The sequence below is a fragment of the Pan troglodytes genome, chromosome 2 (genome assembly GCF_028858775.2).
Source record: "Pan troglodytes isolate AG18354 chromosome 2, NHGRI_mPanTro3-v2.0_pri, whole genome shotgun sequence".
NCBI classification, from domain to species: domain Eukaryota; kingdom Metazoa; phylum Chordata; class Mammalia; order Primates; family Hominidae; genus Pan; species Pan troglodytes.
Window position 1 is genome coordinate 201,009,216 of NC_086015.1, and position 17,997 is coordinate 201,027,212.

At 39.4% G+C, this 17,997-nt stretch overlaps 1 protein-coding gene across 28 annotated transcripts in view; it reads left to right on the forward strand.

Annotated features, from left to right (window-relative positions):
• Window positions 1-17,997, forward strand: part of LRCH3 (leucine rich repeats and calponin homology domain containing 3) — a 104,045-nt gene that overhangs the window by 42,597 nt on the left and 43,451 nt on the right. For all 28 annotated transcript variants that reach the window (XR_010155426.1, XR_010155428.1, XR_010155427.1 and 25 more), the window contains exons 6-10: window positions 3,029-3,138; window positions 4,230-4,323; window positions 5,656-5,776; window positions 9,102-9,250; window positions 12,751-12,827. Coding sequence is in view for 14 of the 28 variants with exons in the window: in XM_054682513.2 (XP_054538488.1) it covers window positions 3,029-3,138; window positions 4,230-4,323; window positions 5,656-5,776; window positions 9,102-9,250; window positions 12,751-12,827 (551 nt within the window). In the remaining 14 variants the exon portion in view is untranslated. The remainder of the gene's footprint in view (window positions 1-3,028; window positions 3,139-4,229; window positions 4,324-5,655; window positions 5,777-9,101; window positions 9,251-12,750; window positions 12,828-17,997) is intronic.

Below are 17,997 nucleotides of genomic sequence, written 5' to 3' on the forward strand. Positions count from 1 at the left end.
TGGAAGCATCAGGTAAACCACGGTGGAAGCATCTGGTAAACCATAGTGGAAGCATCAGGTAAATCATAGTGGAAGCATCAGGTAAACCACAGTGGAAGCATCAGGTAAACCATAGTGGAAGCATCAGGTAAACCATGGTGGAAGCATCTGGTAAACCATAGTGGAAGCATCAGGTAAATCATAGTCGAAGCATCAGGTAAACCATAGTGGAAGCATCAGGTAAACCATAGTGGAAGCATCAGGTAAACCACGGTGGAAGCATCAGGTAAATCATAGTGGAAGCATCAGGTAAACCATAGTGGAAGCATCAGGTAAACCATAGTGGAAGCATCAGGTAAACCACGGTGGAAGCATCAGGTAAATCATAGTGGAAGCATCAGGTAAACCATAGTGGAAGCATTAGGTAAACCATAGTGGAAGCATCAGGTAAACCACGGTGGAAGCATCAGGTAAACCATAGTGGAAGCATCAGGTAAACCATAGTGGAAGCATCAGGTAAACCACGGTGGAAGCATCAGGTAAACCATAGTGGAAGCATCAGGTAAATCATAGTGGAAGCATCAGGTAAATCATAAACCATAGTGGAAGCATCAGGTAAACCACGGTGGAAGCATCAGGTAAACCATAGTGGAAGCATCAGGTAAATCATAGTGGAAGCATCAGGTAAACCACAGTGGAAGCATCAGGTAAACCATGGTGGAAGCATCAGGTAAACCATGGTGGAAGCATGAGGTAAACCACGGTGGAAGCATCAGGTAAACCATAGTGGAAGCATCAGGTAAACCATGGTGGAAGCATCAGGTAAACCATAGTGGAAGCATCAGGTAAACCATAGTGGAAGCATCAGGTAAACCATAGTGGAAGCATCAGGTAAATCATAGTGGAAGCATCAGGCAAATCATAGTGGAAGCATCAGGTAAACCATAGTGGAAGCATCGCATGGACTTTTTTTGGACAAAGGATGAAATTTAAAATTTCATGTACATTTATCATTCGGTTAGAAAATAATTTCTTTTAAAATGGATTCACATACATATGTATTTTTGAGAAGCCTTGAATTAATGGATTAGAAGATAATGTTTCCAGAAGTATTTTTCCTTTCTCTAAATTGGTATTTCTTTTTAAATTGAAGAATTCTTCCCTAAATTTTTTTCTAATAAAATTTTAGTTAATTTCTTAATTTTTTCTTGTAAAATTTTAGTTAATTTCTTTATTTTTTTCTAGTAAAATTTGAGTGTAGACACCATAAATGCTAGAGACAGGCCAGGTGTGGTGGCTCATGCCTGTAATTCCAGCACTTTGGGAGGCCGAGGTGGGCAGATCATGAGGTCAGGAGATCGAGATCATCCTGGCCAACATGGTGAAACCTCGTCTCTACTAAAAATACAAAAATTAGCCGGGTGCGGTGGTGGGCGCCTGTAGTCCCAGCTACTCAGGAGGCTGAGGCAGGAAAATCAGTTGAACCCAGGAGGTGGAGGCTGCAGTGAGCTGAGATGGCGCCACTGCACTCCAGCCTGGGCGACAGGGTGAGACTCCGTCTCAAAAAAAAAAAAAAAAAAAAAAATGCTAGAGACAGATAAAAATACTCAGCTTTCAGAGCTAAAAACTATCAGTAGATTTCTTTTTCTGATCATTGTTATTATAACCTTCCTAATTCTAAAGTCACAAATTCCTACTTTAGACAGTTTGGTCATTTGTTTACCAGTGACTGAAATGAAACTATACAGTAATAATTATAAAGTAGCTTTACATGTAGATGCTGGACATCCTACAACCTAGAAATTTTTGCCAACTCATTATTTTCCCTCAGCTCTTTTATTTTTTTATTTTTTTGTGAGAAGGAATCTCGTTCTGTTGCCCAGGCTGGAGTGCAGTGGCGCGATCTCGGCTCTCTGCAAGCTCCGCCTCCCGGGTTCACACCATTCTTCTGCCTCAGCCTCCCAAGTAGCTGGGAGTACAGGTGCCCGCCACCATGCCTGGCTAATTTTTTGTATTTTTAGTAGAGACGGGGTTTCACTGTGTTAGCCAGAATGGTCTCAATCTCCTGACCTCATGATCCACCAGCCTCGGCCTCCCAAAGTGCTGGGATTACAGGTGTGAGCCACCGCGCCCGGCCCCCTTAGCTCTTTTTAACTCTGCAGTTTATTGACGATTTTGTACAAGCATATGTTACTCTTTTTTTTTTTTTTTGAGATGAAGTTTTGCTCTTGTTGCCCAGGCCGGAGTGCAATGGTGCGATCTCGGCTTACTGCAGCCTCCGCCTCCTGGGTTCAAGCAATTCTCCTGCCTCAGCCTCCCGAGTAGCTGGGATTACAAGCGCCTGCCACCATGCCCGGCTAATTTTTTGTATTTGTAGTACAGACGGGATTTCACCGTGTTGGTCAGGCTGGTCTTGAACTCCTGACCTCAGGTGATCCACCCACCTCAGACTCCCAAAGTGCTGCAATTACAGGTGTGAGCCACTGTGCCCGGCGGCATATGCTACTCTTTATGGCAACTATAAAACTTTATGAGTAAACTTCCTAACAATAGAAGGGTCTTATAAGCCTCAAGAATTTGTGTTTTGACTTCTGGGACAAGTAGCAACGAAATATATGTAATGTTTCATGATTTCCTGCTCTTCTCTCTCAAAGCAGAATCAAAAACATAGTTGTATATGATTGTTGGATTCCTAAAAGTAAAAGTTGCTTCATGTAATCTAATGAGGAGAAATGCTTTAAATCTCTGACTATGCAAACTAGTCAGTGTGATAAGTTTATTTGATATTTGAAAAGTATAATCAAAAGTTATTTATTTATATATTACTGAAATGTATTAGTGACTAGAAAATGAAAACATATTTACCAGTTAAACACCTAAAATAACACTTAACCAAATAATATAATTTATTAGTTTTTAAATATTACTGTATGTACTTGATAGAAATGCCTCCCTTTCCCAATGTATGTTACATAAAATGTTGATATGATAAAAAGGAGCATACTTCAGATGAGTAATAATTTGGCTACATCTGTGTGACTTTATTTAGATATGTATAAAAGGCAAAGTCCACATATTTAAATACCTGAACATACAAGCTTGTAAGATTGCTCCAGATCTGCCGGATTATGATAGGAGACCGTTGGGTTTTGGCTCCTGGTAAGTATATTCTGTCCCTTTATCTATCATATTTTTTGTACAGAGAATCAAATAAAATGGATACTTAAATTTGCCTGAATGTTTGACTAAAGGGAAATAACCTGTTTTAACACTGTTATTCTCAGAATGCTTGTATTGTAAAGTTGATTACCTAGATCTGGCAAAGTCTAGTTCTAAGGGTTTCTCAACCTTGGCACTGTTGACATTTTAGATCAGATAATTCTTTGTTGTGATGGGCTGTCCTGTACATTGTAAGACATTTAGCAGCATCCTTGGTGTCTGCCCATTAGATAGATGCCAGTAGTACCCTCGCAAAGTCTCCAAATGTCACCTTGGGGCCCTCCAGTTGAAAACTACTGGTCTGAGTGACTTGAATGCTAACTTTAGCTCTGCTGCTGAGGTAACTAGCTGAAGGCAAGTCATTCCTACTTTTTGAGTTTCATTTTTTCTACAAGGAGTCAAGAGTTGGATTTGTTGACCATTAACATCACTTCAGGATCTTTTAATCTATGAGTCCCTCAGCTACACAGCCTGTGACTTACAAGTCATCTGCAGTCCCAACCATCTGGAACAATCTCTTTTTTTTTGAAACAAGGTCTTACTATGTTGCCCAGCCTGGTCTCAAACTCCTGAGCTCAAGCATTCCTCCCACCTCAGCCTCCTGAGTATGGAGCAGTCTTAAGTAGCAAGAATTAAATTCTTAGGCCTTTAAACAAGCAGGATAGGTGTTTCAGTCAAAGTGAAGTAATGTTTATGGACTTTACTGAAAAGAGAACCTCTCAGGCCTTCTCTTGAACCTCTCAAGTTTTGCTTAAAAGCACAGTCCTAGTAAACTCGCCTCATTGGAAGAACAAGAATTGCAGAGGTGTGATTGTTTTGAAGCTGGATAATAATGAGTACATGAGGTCTCATGCTATTCTGTTTGCTTTGTTTCTATTTGGAATTTTTCATATTAAAAAATTAAAGCCCATTTAGTTCTAATAGTTAAGTGACTGCCACATTTCTTGTTTTTTAGAAAATTGATCTGTTTAATTTCAAATTTTAATTGTTAAAATAACAAACTTGGCAGTAACAGAGTCTCTTTTCGGCAGCCATGAAGAACTGTACTCAAGTCGCCCTTATGGAGCCCTTGATTCAGGCTTCAATAGTGTGGACAGTGGTGATAAGAGATGGTCAGGGAATGAAGTAAGTGTTTTTTATATTCCGTGTGTTATAACACCTGATTAAGAGAAAACAGAATGATGAAAATGAAAAGCATCTTAACTGGATTCGGTTTCTCACTACATAAAATACAGAAAAGTCAAGGTGGAGGCAAGATTCCCACCCTCTCCAGCAGAACTGGCATTCTGCGTCCTTACCGGCTTTCTGTCATGTGGATTTCCGCCTGTTTCCTCATTGCCTCATGGAAATAGTTTCATATCATAGAAAGGCAAACAGGAGCTGAGCCAGTTGAAACTGAAGCCTACAATCTGAGGTGGGGGGGTAATCTCGAGCAGAGGTGCTAGATGGTGAGAAAACAAGTAGGACTTTCGGCTGATGGGTAGAGACAAGGACCTTAGTAAAGAGTATTCATGTGCTCAAGAGGAATAACTTCCTGGCTAATTCTGTCGTTTTTCTCGTTTTTAAATTATTGATATTATGTTTTCTGCTTTTAAAAATTACTGTGTCCACAGAGGTCTACAGAAGAGAAAAAGTAAAAAAATAAATAAAAATTACTAATGTGTAATATTTTAGCTATGCATTAAGTTATTAAGTAAACTTTTGTTAGCAAGACTGATAACCTACTATTTATAACATTGTTTTACTGTGAATTGAAACCAAATTAATTTTAGACCACATCCCATTTGAAATTTGGAATTACTTGTGTTTGTATGTCTTGGTGGGTGGGTTCATAAATGTGCCTGTATCAATACAGATATATATGTAGATATTTTAAATCTATATATATAATTTATGGAGTCATGAATCTTTTTTATTTTTTGAGACAGAGTCTTGCTCTTTCACCCAGGCTGGAGTGCAGTGGCACGACCATGGCTCAAGCAGTCCTCCCACCTAAACCTCCTGAGGAGCTGGGACTACAGGCTTATGCCACCATGCCTGGCTAATTAAAAAAAAATTTTTTTTAGAGACGGGCTCTCCCTATATTGCCCAGGCTAGTCTCAAACTCCTGGGCTTGTCATTCCTACCTTGGTCTCCCAAAGTGTTGGGATTATAGGCATCAGCCACCACTCCAGGCCAGATTTTTATTTTTTTGAAATAGGATCTCGCATTGTCGCACAGGCTGGAATGCAGTGGTGGAATCCTATCTCATTGCAGCCTCGAACTCCTGGGCTGAAGCGATCGTCTCGCCTCAAGATCCCAAGTATTAGGATTACAGGCATGTGTGAGCACACCTAGCTAATCTACTCCTGGCCTCCAGTGATCCTCCTGCTTTGGTCTCCCAAAGCGCATGGATTACAGGCATGATCTGCCAGGCTCTAAAATGATTGTTTTTAATGTTTCTGCTTCTTTTTTAAGCCTACAGATGAATTTTCAGATCTGCCTCTTCGAGTAGCAGAGATTACTAAAGAACAAAGACTACGAAGAGAAAGCCAGTACCAAGAGAACCGCGGCAGTTTAGTAGTAACAAACGGCGGAGGTAAACATAATTCCGGTGACAGCTAAAGTGTTTGCGACCATTTAACTTTTTAAAGTTGTCTTTTTCATACCCACTCCTTTTGTTGGTGTATCTATAGCTTCTTCACTCTTCTTTTAAAGACTTCTTTTCATATATGATTGAAAAATACTATTTTCCATTGGGATGAAACTATGATTTCTGGTTTCAGTCAGAGTTAAAATACACTATTTCTCCCTTGTTTTTATTTTGGGAGGAAACTTTATTAGAGACAGTACACCTGGAGCAGATCTTTGTTAATCTGGATTTAACCACGACCTTTTGAAGTACCATTCTCCCTTTTTAAGATTCTTGCTGTGGTCATTATTTGATCTCTTTTAGGAATTTAGTCCTTTTTTTTTTTTTCAGTGTTTACCTTTTCTTCACCTGGAATTGTCAGATGCTCTTCAAGGTCATCTGAATCACAGTTTTCCTTATTCTGACATTAAAGAATTTGTAGTTCGTTAGCAAGCAGCACTCTCTGTACTTGCTTATACTTCTGAAGCAGACTCTTGATTTTCGCATTCAATTCTGTATTGCTTGAATTGGTTTGAATTTAATGTTTAATGTTTAATTTCATATTTAAATTTTGAGGGCCAGTTATAATGGAAAATAACTTTGATTTTCCAGAAACCTATTGCTTATCCGAGGAGAGCTTTCATTTCTCAGCGACGATTTCAATTAAATGGTTTGCTGTCCTTTTCCTTACCATCTTAGATTCTTTACTCCTGTTGTTACCATTTCATTTACATTTCAGTAGTTGTCTTTTAAGTGTTTCTCTCATATGAGGTATCTTTCTCCATCAGTTTATTTAAGACTTAAAATAATGTTGAGATCTGTGCCGGTATGATAGCCACTAGCCACGTGATAATTATTGAGTATTTGAAATGTGTATTTTAGGCTGGGAGTGGTGGCTCATGCCTGTAATCCCAACACTTTGGGAGGTTGAGGCGGGTGGATCACTTGAGGTCAAGAGTTTGAGACCAGCCTGGCCAACATGGTGAAACCCCATCTCTACTAAAAACCAAAAAAAAAAAAAAAAAAAAGCAGGGCATAGTGGCATATGCCTGTAATCCCAGCTACTCGGGAGGCTGAGGCAGGAGAATCACTTGAACTCGGGAGGCGGAGGTTGCAGTGAGCCAAGATCACGCCACTGCACTCCAGCCTGGGTGACAGAATGAGACTGTATCTCGAAAAAAAATCAGAAATGTGGTTTTTCCAAATTGATATGTATTGTAAGTATAAAATACACATCAGATTTTGAAGACTTCATTTGAAAAAAAGCGTGTAAAATAGTAATATTTTGCATTGATTATATGTTGAAGTGATTTAGACATATTAGACAATGTAAAATATTAAAATTAATGCTGCCTCTTTTACTTTAAAAAATATGGCTACTAGAAAATTTCAAACGACGTATGTGGTTCACCTTCATGGCTTGTGTTATTTTTCTCTTTGGCCACACTGGTCTAGATTGTATGAAGAAGTAAAGTTACTTTCTTCAGAAATCATCTTAATATAAACCATTAATTTAGTCAGAAAAGTTTTAGCACATTTAAAAAATGCATTTATGTACCTGGTTTCTAATGTGGATGTAAACTTAGAACCTTTTCATCTTTTTTAGCTATTAATAAAACTCTAATAACTCAAAATTCAATTTTATATTAATTGTATTCACAGAATTATTTATCAATAATTGAGTCAGAAGACTAAATTGAGAAATAGGCTTCCCCAAGTTCACTGTTCCAGCAACTGCGATTTTTAGGCAGCCTGTAGAACGTCATGAAGTAACGGGTTGTGGTTTAATGCATCTCTGGAAAAACTATCTTAGTAGGAAGTTTTTTTTTCTAGTGTGCCATTTTAAGTAGTTGTTTCATTACTTTTAAACTTAAAAATAATGGGGGATTCCCAAACTTAACAGATGAACAAGATGTGGCTAAAAATAATTTATATAGGTCTCCTCACCCTAAAGCATTTTGAGAAGAAGAAACTCCTCAAATGAATCCCTTCCCATCCATAAACTATTATAAAATATCTACATTGCTGACCTCTAGCAGATAGTTTTCCAAATAGGACAATCTTTGTTCTGATCTTTTTTGTTTCTGCTTAATTGACAACAATTACAGGAAGGGAGATAGTAGTCAGAAACTCTTTCTCAAGTCCAGTTTACTCCTACCTTTTCTCTTTTTTGTGTGTGGCCTTTGACTTTCTCTTGAGTTGACTGTGTTCGGTTTCCCACCTGCCATCTCCTCACGGAGATATTAAGCCCCAGACCTAAAACACGAAAACACAAAGATGCACCTTTCAGTCTTTAAAAATTGGTCTTCGCTCTTTGTCTCACAAACTGAAACTACTGTGTTTAAAACAGAAAGGGGCTGTCCAAAGAAAAATGGTAGAGGTCTCTATTTCAATAATTATCATCAATTGCTACATTCTTTAGTGAATTAGGACTAAGGTTTTCTGGAGCTTATTTTTGTGAGTGGCCATGAACTAAATAATAAACACTTGTGTGCCAGGCACGTTGGCTGATGCCTGTAATCCCAGCACTTTGGGTGGCCATAGTGGGCTGATCGCTTGAGCACAGGAGTTGGAGACCAGTGTGGCCAACATGGTGAAACCCCGTCTCTACTAAAAATAACAAAAGTTAGCCGGGCGTGGTGTGCACACCTGTAATCCCAGCTACTCGGGAGGCTGAGGCAGGAGAATCGCTTGAACGTGAGAAGCAGAGGTTGTAGTGAGCCAAGATTGCACCACTGCACTGCAGCCTGGATGACAAAGGGAGACCGTGTCTCAAAAAAACAAAACAAAATATAAGTAAAATTAATTTAATTTTTTTTTTTGTTTTTGAGACGGAGTCTCGCTATGTCACCCAAGCTGGAGTGCAGTGGTATGGTCTTGGCTCACCGTAACTTCTGTCTCCCGGGTTCAAGCAATTCTCTTGTCTCAGCCTCCCGAGTAGCTGGGACTACAGGCGTGTGCCACTAAGCCCAGCTAATTTTTGTATTTTTAGTAGAGACGGGATTTCAGCATATTGGTCAGGCTTGCCTTGAACTCCTGACTTCAGGTGATCCACTCACCACCTCCACCTCCCAAAGTGCTGGGATTACAGGCAAGAGCCACCAACCTTGGACATAAAATGGGTAAAAAAAAAAAAAAGACTTAAGTAATTTAAAGTTTTTATCATCCCTCCCACTTTCAAAATAGAAAATCATGGGGAAAAGGAAATAAGTAAATGTCTTTTATTGGCTATCTAATTTGAATTTTTTTTCTGGTGTGTGTGTGTGTGTGGGTGTGTGTGTGGTGTATACAGTGGAACATGATCTGGATCAGATTGACTACATAGACAGCTGCACCGCAGAGGAAGAGGAGGCCGAGGTGAGACAGCCCAGGGGACCAGACCCAGACAGCCTTAGTTCGCAGTTCATGGCGTATATTGAACAGCGGCGAATCTCTCATGAGGTAGGACACAGATTGAAGCCTAAATATGTTGCTATCCCTTCATAAAAATAATTCATAATAGTATAAAGTTTTGTTATATCAGTGATTTGTTGACTGAAGCCTAATTGTTTTCATTATGTTCACTTCTGATTTCAGTCCTGAGTTTTTCAGATTTATTCAGAAAACTCAGACAGCAGCCTCAAGTAGGCTTTAGGTTTATTTTTCAAACAAGAAGAAAGATTTCAGAATTTTGCAGGAGGAATAAAAGAAGTCTAGGTACTGTTAAGGCCTTGGAAGAAAGTACAAAGAAAAATACAGTGATGCTTTTCATTGTTGTTTTTATTGCTTTTTTATTGTTACTAACTGATAAATCATAGTTTGGTCAGTAGTTAATTAACAGTTAAACCAAAAAGTTGACTTTTGTGGCAACATGCAGACTTAACCATAGAATTTTTATAATATGCTGAATTATATTGGAGCTTTTGTGCTAAGTCACACAGAACGTAAATTGTTTGCTATTAAAGTTCTTGGGTATCTCTTAAGTGGAGCATTGAATTGCCTTAGAAAACAAATGTGCATTCAGCCCACTACAGAATCTCTGCCAGTTCCCCAAGGGTCTCAGATAGAATAGCATTCTTCAGTCTATCTTGTCAGCATAATAAAATGGCTTCACTTTAGTGGATGTGATGTTGATGTCTGGAGCTGGTTTCAGGCTCTAAGCAGTGATTATTTGAGAAACACTTGGGCCCTTTTAGAGAATGATGTATTATCCTTTTAGAAATAGAGAAGAATCTCTTTGGTCTGAGACAGCTAAAAGGAAAGAAAAAAAAAGAAATAGAGAATAATCATTTCAAGTGGGACATGTTGTAGAGTGATATTATCATTCTTTATTTAATGAAGCAGAATCACTCTGTCGCCCAGGCTGGTGTGCCTTGGCACGATCTCGGCTTACTGCAGCCTCTGCCTCCCAGGTTCAAGTGATTGTCCTTCCTCAGCCTCCCGAGTAGCTGGGATTACAGGCACCTGCCACCATGCCCGGCTAATTTTTATATTTTTAGTAGAGACTGGGTTTCACCATGTTGGCCAGGCTGGTCTCAAACTCCTGACCTCGGGTGATCTGCCCGCCTCAGCCTCCCAAAGTGCTGGGATTACAGGTGTGAGCCACCGCACCCAGCCAGTATTATCATTCTTTTTTTTAAAAAAAAGGGCCTTGGTTTTTCCTATCTGAATACTTTTGAACACCGTATTTTTTGTTGGTAAAGAGACACACTTGTATTTAAAGTTGGATAAAATTATATAAGTCAAAGTCCTACAGCCCAGAGATAGCAGTGTACTAGGTGACTGATGAAACTACTTGTTGAGGCTGCTGGAGCAAGGGGCAACTAACTATTTTGCAATAAAATTAACAATGACACATTATAATCCTTAAAGGAATTCATTTTCTTTTTTCCTGGTCTTTCTCTTTGATCATGTTATGGTTACTTAGGCTGTATAAATGGAGTATCTCTACTAAAAGTGAAAATGCCTATTATACTACTATAAAAAAATAGTATTTCTTTAATTCATTGTATTGTTTTGTAATAATATTTTTAAAATTCTGGCTGCCTGTTACGTATGGTAGTCTTTATGACTTCAGTGTCATAAAGCTTTCGTAAAATTTAGCATCTGTGAAAATGTGATGAGGCAGCATTATTTTAGATGGTTTCACAACCAGTGAAGTATCTTTTTATTTTCCTGAACACTATCTAAAAATGGAATGTTAAAAACTAACCTATGTGAGGTGTTAAACACTCTACTATTATTTAATTTTATTATAATACTTGTCACATACATAGACCATTCCTGTCTGAACATGGTATGATTTTTTTTTAATTAAACCAATGTCACATTCATTTTGTCATGAAAATTTCATGTGCCTCTTAGAATAATTTTAGATAATTGCAGTATCATAAAACTAGGATGGGGCTGGACGTGGTGGCTCACACCTGTAATCCCAGCACTGTGGGAGGCCAAGGCAGGTGGATCACTTGAGGTCAGGAGTTTGAGACCAGACTGGCCAACATGAAGAAACGCTGTCTCTACTAAAAATATATATTTAAAAAAAAAACTTAGCTGGGTGTCATGGCGGGTGCCTGTAATCCCAGCTACTCGGGAGGCTGAGGCACGAGAGTCACTTGAACCTGGGCAGCGGACATTGCAGTGAGCCAAGATTGTGCCACTGCACTCCAGCCTAGGTGACAGAGCAAGATTCTGTATCCAAAAAAAAAAAAAAACTAGGATGGTAAGTCACTGATATAACGTCCTAGGAGAGATTTGTGTTTATTTTTTAAAGTGGTATAGCTTGGCCTGGTGGCTCATTCCTGTAGTCTCAGCCACTTGGGAGGCTGAAGTAGGAAGACTGCTTGAGCCCAGGAGTTTGAGACCAGCCTGAGCAACATAGCGACACTCTGTCTCCAAATAAACAAAAATTTTAAAATGGTGTATTCACTAAAATTAGAAAAATTATTTTTGCATCAGAGTTGTAGAATTGTAGTTTATTATTTGGGATCTCATGTCCAGACTTTAAGACAGTCAGTTGTTAGCCCTTTGAAGTAACTCACCAAAAGTTTCTAATGATGTGTGATATACCTATTTCTTGGAGGTAGATGCTATTTCTTGGAAGTAGATGGTAAGTAGTTTTATGTTTGATTTGTAGATATCCTTTTTGGGAAAGTTGTTTTCTTATTTTTCCCTTGATGAATAACCATTTTGATGATTATTTTTGGTGTTGAAACAAGATTGTATTGCTTCTATAGGTTTTCCTTTGATAACCTTTAATCCTCTACCTTTGATTTATAATTTTATTTTTCAGTGCGTGGTCTGTATTTTAAACCAGTTTAATTTTCCTCAGTAATACTTTTTGAAATTGACCTTTTACTCTTTGGTTTGTAGATAAGTAAAATTGCCAATAATATTTTCCTTTTAAATACGGTATTTTACCATAAATAGAAATTACTTTTTGTTTTATCTTGATATTCACCGACACACTCAAGACTGTTTGTATGAGTATGATAAGAGACAATTTGTTGTGATGGATAAATAAAGAAATGTAATCTGCCCAGTGAACTCACTATTACCAGAAATATTCAAGAGAAACTGAGCAAATGTCAGGGTAGGGTAGGTGGGAATTTCTGTCCTAAATGGAAGTCTGTTAGTGACCTCTTCGGTTCCTTTCTAATTCTAACATCTTATTATTCAGTAAATATTACTGTGCTTGGTCACTGTAATGTATATAATACAGTGAGAAGGAAATCTACTTTCTTATAAAATAAAATAAATGTTTGTGGATTGTGAATGTTTTTGTTTATTAAAGCAGCAGTATAGCATATGATGCTTTTAAACTTAAAGTTTACATTTGAAGAGTCTATTAAAATATTTTTTAGTGTAATATATAAATTAAATGACAAATTGGATGTGAACTATGTAATCGCAGTGTTCTGGATTAATATACTAAATTTATTTATTTCTGTCCTCTGGCCTAGGGTTCACCAGTAAAGCCAGTAGCCATTAGGGAGTTTCAAAAAACAGAAGATATGAGAAGATATTTACATCAAAACAGGTTTGAAAAACCAATTCTACTTAATTTGTTTCTGTCTTAATCATGAGAGCATAAAGTAATTTTGGTTTTATGCAGATCTGTGTGTAATAAAGATGTTTATATGGCATGTATTTAGAACTGAGCGACGGTGTGCTTTTTTGTACTCATGCCATAGAAAAGGTAAAAACTGATTTGATTCTAAATTGAGACCATCTAAATCATTACCTACACAGTTAATCGATCTGAAGATACTTAGTAGCAATGAGATTTTGTGGTGAAGCTATATGGATTCGTGCACAAAAAGGGCTAAAAGAATTTCAGGACTGGGCATAGTGGCTAACACTTATAATCCCAACACTTTGGGAGGCCAAGGCGGGAGGCTTGCTTGAGCCCAGGAGTTTGAGACCAGTCTGAGCATCATTCTACCCCTCTACAAAAAGAAAAAAAAATAGCCTGGCATGGTGGTGCATGCCTGTGGTCCCAGCAACTCAGAGGCTGAGGTGGGAGGATCGCTCGAACTGGGAGGTTGAGACTGCAGTGAACCCAGTTTGTGCCATTGCAGTCCAACCTGGGCAACAGAGTGAGACCCTGTCTCAAAAAAAAAAAAAAATACAAAATACAAAAAACGAATTTCGAGAGTTCTAATTTTTTTTAACTTACATTTTTGACTGGATAACAGAGAGAAATAGTCAGAGACAGTGATATGTATCACCAGTCCTGTCTCCGTTAATACACTCTTTCCACTGTACTTGGTGCCTCTCAGAATATTTTGAAAATTAGGCCCTGTGCGGTGGCTCATATCTGTAATGCCAGCACTTTGGGAGGCTGAGGCAGGTGGATCATTTGAGGTCAGGAGTTCGAGACCAGCCTGGCCAACGTGGTGAAATGCCGTCTCTACTAAAAATACAAAAAATAGCTGGGTGTGGTGGCACACGCCTGTAATTCCAGCTACAGGTGGCACACGCCTGTAGTCTCCAGGCTGAGGCAGGAGAATCGCTTGAACCCAGGAGGTGGAGGTTGCAGTGAGCCGAGATCGCACCACTGCCCTCCAGCCTGGGTTACAGACTGAGACTCCATCTCAAAAAAAACAAAAAAAGAATATTTTGAAAATTAGCTTGATCGTTTAGAGCACTGCTTCTCATTCTTGAATTCCAGAATGTTTCTTGCCATGAAGAATTTCACAGTAGTTGGAAATTTCAGCCTTTAGTTCTTTGCCTTCTGGTTTTATGAAGTCTTGGTACACCTATTCTTAAGTGACGGTGAATTTACGTAGTTCTTATACTTGACAAGGTATTAAAGGTAACTCGGGGGACTGAGCTATAGATGGAATAAATGTGTAGGGAGAAAAAAGACAGACATCTCATCACTGTGACATTTATACTCTTATCACTTAACTCATGGAGATTTAATTAAATTTGGTATGCTTTGAAATTTATTTCAGAATGTCTTTTCAGTTGCCATGTGTCCTTTTATTGAGAGTGTAGTCTTTTGAGATTCCAGTTTTATGCAGGAGTTTCCAGTTACGTTCCCCACCTTGAGTGGGCCTGCGTTTTATATCTCCTGCCCCTCTCACGTCCTGCATCCATCATAGGTGAAGCTCAAGAGCTCCAGGATTTAGTAGAAACCCTCAAGGTAAAAGCTGGCTCTTTCACTCAGTTACCTTATGTGTTAGTTTTCTGTTGCTTGTGTTACAGAGTTAGCAGTTTAGAACAACACCTCTTTATTATATTATACTTCTGGAGGATGGAGCCTGGGCAGGCCCCGCTGGGTTCTCTACTTAGAGGCCAAAGTCAGGGTATCGGCTGGCCTGGATTCTCATGTGGAGACTGTGGAGGAGAATTCATTTTCACGCTCCTACATCTTGGCAGAATTCAGTTTGATGCAGTTACCGGTCCCCATTACTGAGGTCCCCATTATTTTCCTGGCTGCCAGCTGGTGGCCATTCTTGGTGTTTAGAGCCCACTCACATTCCTTCTTCACGGCTCCCTCCATCTTCAAACCAGGAATGACAGGCCAAATCCTCCTTACGTTTGGAATCTTTCTTACTTCCCTTTCTGCCACATCTCGCAAATTCTTTTGCTTTTAAGGGCTCGTGATTATATTAGGTCAACCTGGATAATCTCCCCATTTTAAGGCCAGCTGATTAGTAACCTTAATTTCATCTGCAAAGCCTTTTTTTAATGTAATACAACAGCATTCACTAGAGTAAGGCCAGGGACCGAGATCATGGAAGCCAAAAGTCTGCCTACCGCGTCTTAGTCCAGAGTTCCTGTTTTTACTTCTTTTTGAAGGTCTGTGGATTCTTTATTTTCATGGCACCTTAGCAGTACATTTTAAAAGCTTGTTTTATTTTATTCAGCATTTTGGTTATTTCCATTGGAAGAGTCATTCAGGGCGTTTAGTCTGCCACAGTGCTGGAAACTAAAGCTAGGATTACATGTTTTGTTTTGTTTTGTTTTGTGACAGGGTCTTGCTCTGTTGCCTTAGGCTGGGGTGCAGTGTTGTGATCATGGTCACTGCAGCGTCTACCTCCCAGGCTCAAGCAATCCTCCCACCTCAGCCTCTGGAGTAGCTGCAGCTTCAGGCGCGTGCTACATACTCAGCAAATTTTTTGTTATTTTTAGTAGAGACAGAAATCTCCCTATGTTGCCCAGGCCGGTCTCAGACTCCCAGATTGAAGTACTAACCCTCCTGCTTTGGCCTCCCAAAGCACTGGGATTACAGGTGTGAGCCACTGCACCCAGCCATGATTACTGTTTAACTCGGGGTTCCATAGCACAGTCCTTGGATAAGAACTCCATACTTGATCCTAGTAACCAGTTAGGCTCTAGGATCAATATATACTTCATGTTTTTAATTAGCCGGTATTTGTGAAATATCTACTATGTGCCAAGTTCCTTTCCAGATGTTGGGATATAGCTATGAACTTAGTCAAAATTCCCGCCCTCCTGGAGCTTACATTCAAGTGAAATGTTGAATTCGAACCTAAAGAGACACAGTCGCCTCAGAATGACTGACAGCTCTCAGACCAGCAAGACTTGTCTCTAATCTGAATAACATGTTAACAAAAAGACTCTACCTCAGCAGTCTGTCAGTTACAGCAACTCAAAAACATTGAGTGAGCATAAGGAATCCTCTGCTAGTGAGCTGAAAAGGAAAGCTTGCTTACCCGTTTTTTTCTTCCAGTTCTTTTCCCCCACCCTCATCCAACACATACATTTCTTCCCACCTACCACTCCCCTACCGCTACCCACATAGAGTCTACCCTACTGGGAGATCATAAACATAGGGAGATATAATAAATAAAAAGTGTGAATGTTTTGTAGTATTTGCCAAGATGGATTATGTAAATTTGAAATTGAAACTAGCAAAAAATATGTTTTAAAAAAATTGTTAAAATAATTTTTTATGGGCTGGGTGCAGTGGCTCATGTCTGTAATCCCAGCACTTTGGGAGCCCGAGGCCAGCAGATCACCTGAGCTCAGGAGTTCCAGACCAGCCTGGCCAACATGGTGAAACCTGATCTCTACTAAAAATACAAAAATTAGCCGGGTGTGGTAGCTTGCACCTATAGTCCTAGCTACTTGGGAGGCTGCGGCAGGAGAATCGCTTGAACCCTGGAGGTGGAGGTTGCAGTGAGCCGAGATTGCACCACTGCATTCCAGCCTGGGTGACAGAGCAAGACTCTGTCTTAAAAAAAAAAAAAATTATAGGGCCTACTTATAATTTGAATAGCATTTTAGTTCAGGAGAGATGATAATACCAGACTAGGTTCTGTAAAGTGTGTTATAGCTTCTATAAGAAGCAATATAGAATTAACATTTAGATAAAACCTGGAAGTTTTTTTGTTTCATGTTATATAGACAAAGCCAGAAAAGCTACTCACATTAATTATGTGATTTTGTAAATAAAGAAAAACAGAGAAGGCAGTTTAGTCTGCCTTATCCTGGCCGGGTGTAATACACCTGTATTACCTGTATAGTGCTGGGTGTAATACACCTGTAATCCCAGCACTTTGGGAGGCCAAGGCAGGTGGATCCCCTAAGGTCAGGAATTCAAGACCAGCCTGGCCAACATGGCAAAACCCTGTCTCTACTAAAAATACAAAAAATTAGTTGGGCATGGTGGCATGCACCTGTAATCCCAGCTACTTGGGAGGCTGAGGCAGGAGAATTGCTTGAACTTAGAAGGCAGAGGCTGCAGTGAGCTGAGATTGTGCCCCTGCACGCCAGCCTGGGCAACAGATACGCCATCTCAAAAGAAAAAAAAAAAGTCTGCCTTATAGAGATAAAAGTCTGGTTTACTTAGCTCAAGTAAGTTCAAGATTTAAAGGAGATACATACATGTTACCTGCATTTTTGTTTTTTATGTCTCAATATTCCACACTTTTTCGGGAGAGGGTGCTACTGTCATTCATTCAAGCAATATTTCTTAAGCACTATAGTGGTTCTGTCTCTGTTCCAAATCCCTGATATTTTAGAGTTACTTTTTAGTGGATGTAGACAAATATATGTAACAAGCATGTTTCAGGTACTGCTAGGTGCTATGAAGAAAAATAAAGCAGGATAAAAGAGATGGTAGGGTGAGGGAAGAGTGCAAGTAATGTTAGATGCCATGATAATATTTCAGTAGAAACCTGAAAAAGAGCAAACATTATGGATGTCTAGGGGTGAAACATTCTAGGTGGAGGTTCTGAGGTAGGAACATGCTTTTGGTGTATTCAAGAAACACCCAGGAGTCTGAGTAAAGCAGGACAAATCTGGGATGTGAGATGAGAGTTCTGCTGTGGTTATGTTCTATTTCAGGTACCTACAAGACATCCAAGTGGAATTATCAAGTAAGCAGTTAGATTTATGAGTTTGGAGTAAGGTGGCAAGAATTAGGGCTTGAACAACCAGAAAAACAAACTGAGCGGGGTGGTCATGGGGATAGGAGAAAGAGGGTGGTGTCCTAGAGGCTAAATGAGAATGGTTGTTGTTTTTGGTTTTTTGAGACACGGTCTCTGTCACCCAGGCTGGAGTGCAGTGGTGTCATCATAGCTCATAAGCAGCCTTGATCTCCTGGACTCAAGATCCTCCCGCCTTGGCCTCCCAAAATGCTGGGATTAAAAGCATGAGCCACTGTGCCTAGCCTTGAAAACAGTGTTTGAAGAAGTATAGAGAGGAATGAACAACATCACTTACTGCTCATA